The sequence below is a fragment of the Eupeodes corollae genome, chromosome 2 (assembly GCF_945859685.1).
Source record: "Eupeodes corollae chromosome 2, idEupCoro1.1, whole genome shotgun sequence".
Lineage (NCBI taxonomy): Eukaryota > Metazoa > Arthropoda > Insecta > Diptera > Syrphidae > Eupeodes > Eupeodes corollae.
In genome coordinates, this window is record NC_079148.1 from 11,327,481 (window position 1) to 11,331,401 (window position 3,921).

The 3,921-nt window shown below is 33.4% G+C and overlaps 1 protein-coding gene across 1 annotated transcript; it reads right to left on the reverse strand.

Annotated features, from left to right (window-relative positions):
* Positions 1 to 1,425: 1,425 nt before the first annotated feature.
* Positions 1,426 to 2,341, reverse strand: LOC129945373 (uncharacterized). Its single transcript, XM_056055064.1, has 2 exons — positions 2,181 to 2,341; positions 1,426 to 2,105 (listed from the first exon to the last, which is right to left on the reverse strand). Exon 2 carries the CDS (start codon positions 2,097 to 2,099, stop codon positions 1,509 to 1,511), a length of 591 nt encoding a protein of 196 aa, XP_055911039.1. The 5' UTR covers positions 2,100 to 2,105; positions 2,181 to 2,341; the 3' UTR covers positions 1,426 to 1,508.
* Positions 2,342 to 3,921: the final 1,580 nt, after the last annotated feature.

Consider the following 3,921-nt stretch of genomic DNA (forward strand, 5'->3'; position numbering starts at 1 on the left):
ATTGATCTTTGTTTCATCCTACCACAAAACGTTAATCCAATTAGAACGATGCAGGTGTTAGTTTGTAAGGGCAAGTCTTTGTAGAAAGTTTTTCTTGCTCAAACATGGCACTTTTCTTGGACTTCTACCGAGAAGACGTTACGGTTTCTTATTACATAAAAAATTAATGGTTTCTTCTTACATACTCTACCAATAGTGTATCAAAGCGCGAAAAAGTTTTGCTTTTGGGCTTAAATGTAGTGCTTTCAATACAATTTTCTTCGAACAGTTTTTATGACTTTGTTTAGTATCAAATATAAAACATCTAACATACTAATAAAAAAACTCAAAACGTCTATTTGCATACAGAAAACTAGATCCTTACTTTATAAAAGCAGTTTAAGTAGCTTGTTATTAATGCCGAGCCCACATTATAACAATCAAATCATCCATTAATTGCTTTTAATAAATACTTGTTTTTGAAGAAAAGACCCTTTCTGAAAGACACTGCGGATTTCTATAATTAAAGCCGTCCATAGCGTCCGTAACTAATATTAAATAATTAAGTTTTAACGAATTTCCTGTTTTTAATTCCGCATGACCATGAAGCACAGTATCAACCATATTATTTAGCTATTTACTGTACTCCAGGTACTCGTAACTATTATCGAAAAACGTATTCTAGAAACTGTATCATTAAGTTAAGTATTTTTATACAATCAATACTTTGGAATCACATCAATAAGATACTTTTATAGATTTTGATGTCACAAAAAAAATGTATTGAGCTTTTTCAAAGAATCGCAATTTGTAATCTGATCAAAAAGTTGCAATGAAAATAAATGGAGTAAAATGTCATTTATTATCAGCAATAAGTTCAATGCCAATATACTTCTACGAATTATCATAACGTCTATACACATCAGGCTACAATATTTTCAGCGAATTTTCAAAAAATCATCGATCTAATTATTTATTAAGCTACCTACCTGAATAAAGTTGCGTATGACTCTACACACTTAATGCTATTAAATAGGTAAAAAAATAAACTTATTAAAATACAAAAAAATTATATTAATGTGATGACAAGCTTGTTAACAATTCCGTTCAGGCAATTCGCACTTAATGCCATTTAATGGGTCGATTTTGATATACTTCCCTTTGTGCGGTTGAATGTGACAAAATTTATTGTTATTGTTTTATTTGTTAACCTTTTTCGATGCACGACGCGGCATTTTTAAAAGTTGACCTTTTTCTGAAGCTTACAGTTTGTACGTTTTTTTTTTCTTTATGACGGAATAACTTATTTTAACTTGACCTTCGATTCATTTGTTACATGCTCACTTCACAAAATAAAAACAATCGAATGCAATAAAACTTAATATTCATTGCACAGAACGGAAGGGCAAGTTTCCGATTACGAACGAATTAATGATAATTGACTCGTTTATGAGAAAGATGTATTTTTTTATTGTTCTTAAGAAAAACAAATAGTTTATAAGGTAAGATAAATATACAAGAATAAATTATTAGCCAGTATTGCGGCAATGTCCTCTTCCGTCGTCCTTTTTGTTTTCACCGCACTTTGGAACGGCGTCCAAAATGAAGCGATCATCGATATCCGGAAGAATTGATGAAGATGATGATGAGGGTGATGGAGTTGTTGGAGTTGATGATGATGATCCCGATGATGGCGATGATGAGTTTGAAGTTGAAGATAATTCATAATCAACAGATCTGCCTTCAGCTGTGGTCGATGAAGATTTTTCAGGAGTCACTGTAGAATTATCCGTGTTACTACTGATCTTCTCCTTCAGATCGTGAAATCGATCAGCAACGGTGCCACCCAATTTCCTTGCCCTACTTCCGAGATCATCTATGTAGGGCTTCGCAGATTCAGATACTTTTTCGGCGCCTTTTTTGATATCATCAATGTACGGCTTGGCTGAATCGGAGACTTTTTCGGCACCTTTCTTAATATCACAGCCAAGATTCTTAAAGAATTGGGTCACATCACCATCTTCCGAAGGTTTCACCTCACCCGACCTATCACAACCACAATTTACAGAAGAAGCAAATATTGCGGCAAGCGCGATCGTAGAAATTATTTGAAAACGCATCGAAACCTGATTTTTGAATTAAATTATTGAATTAAAAACTATAGGTATAAAAAAAAAACAGGTTTAACTTTATGGGCTTACGAGAAAATTTCTATATTATAATAAATATTAATGAAGTAAGTTACAGAGATAGAATCTTTTGGCGTGATGACTTGATCGGTTGAGATTCGATTGGAAACTAAAAATTTCAAGTAGAACTTTACTTCAAAAAAGGTAGAGGTAGTTTGATCAGCTGCGGCTTTGAGACTGGTGCTTGGATTAGTTTCTGTATAGTTGACCAAGTTGTTTGTTACATCTCTTTGTTGTTTTGACTGTTTTGTTTTGTGTTCTAAACGTATCTACAGTATTTTTAAGGGCAATTTGTGGATTGGTAAAAAGATCGATGGATGGATTGCTCTTTGTAGCAAAACGCTTATATCAGGGAATATAGTGAAGTTGGCATAGGTACGGTTTTTTTTTAGGAAGGGAAGTGCGATATAAGATAAAAAGTAAGCTGAATAATTAAAATATAAGTTTAAGAGCAAAAGCTTTAATTTCAAAAGTAAATTAAAATATAGTCAAATCAATTTTGACCAGTGTGTAACGTTCTTGCTATTTTGACACCATCATTTTCTCTTGGCACGTTAGACACCAAAAGTTTCAATATGACACTTTTTTGTTTATCATTTTAAATAAGTTTAAACTCAAAACTTAAACGCAGTGTAAGTATTTATCAAAAGAAATTGGTATTTCAAATATTAAAAAATTAAAATTACTTACCGACATCTTTCAAAATTGATAAAAATGTTCAAAACTTTATGTTTTAAAAACTATTAAAACTCTTACAAATTCCAGTGTTTTCTAAAAAAAATTCAACTGAATAAAAAGGTATTACCTGAAAAGCTTTTAGATACAAAGTATTGTTTTCACACAACATGCGATAAATCGATATTTTCGACATTTTACATGTTTTGAAAGCATTCGCTTTTAAAGGTTTAGGTTATGATTGTTAAATGGGCTGTCGATTGGTGACGTTATGGCTACACTTACGAGTAGTTTCATGTAGATTCATTGTGATGACTTGAATTATGAAACTTACCTAAAAATAAAAAAAAATTAAACGTGGAAAACAGAGCCCTACTTAATCACTTTTACCTTCGAAATGATATGACACAATGGCGATCTGAGAACCGCGGTTTCATGCGGTTCAATGACGATTCCTTGGCAAATGCCATAATCGCCGAGCAAACGGGACCAAGTCCCTTGTTAGTGAGGAATGTTGAGCTTCAGCTCATCTTCAATTCAATAAAAAATAAAAAGTTAGCAGGTGTCGATGGTTTATCCAACGTTGTACTAAGACATTTACCGATCTAAGCAATTGACATTTACACCACACTCTTCAACAATGTCCTGAGTAATGCATATTATCCAGTTCATTGGAAGACCGCTGTGGTTCATCCACTCCCGAAAAAGGGAAACGACAACTTCCACAAGTCAAATCTTCGGGCAATAAGTTTAAAGATCATTAATACGGCTCTGACTAAGTGGGCTGCGGACAACAAAATAATTCCGGATAAACAGTTCGGGTTCAAAGCGGGTCATGACACAATTCATGCTGCGTCTAAACTCGTTTCTGATATCCAATGGAATAAGTCAAAACGGCAATGCACAGGTGCTGTTCTGGTTGATTTGGAAAAGGCCTTTGACACAGAACGGTAAGAAGGTCTTTACCAAAAACTGAGCAGGCTTGGCATAAGCAAGCCATTGTTGTATATACTTTATGATATGCTTAACGGTAAAAAGTTTGTTGTCAAAAGTGGCAATGTAACTTCTACCACAATAT

What these genes read in the sequence shown, in the direction of transcription:
- LOC129945373 (XM_056055064.1), bottom strand. Translation starts at nt 2,099, where the DNA reads ATGCGTTTTCAAATAATTTCTACGATCGCGCTTGCCGCAATATTTGCT.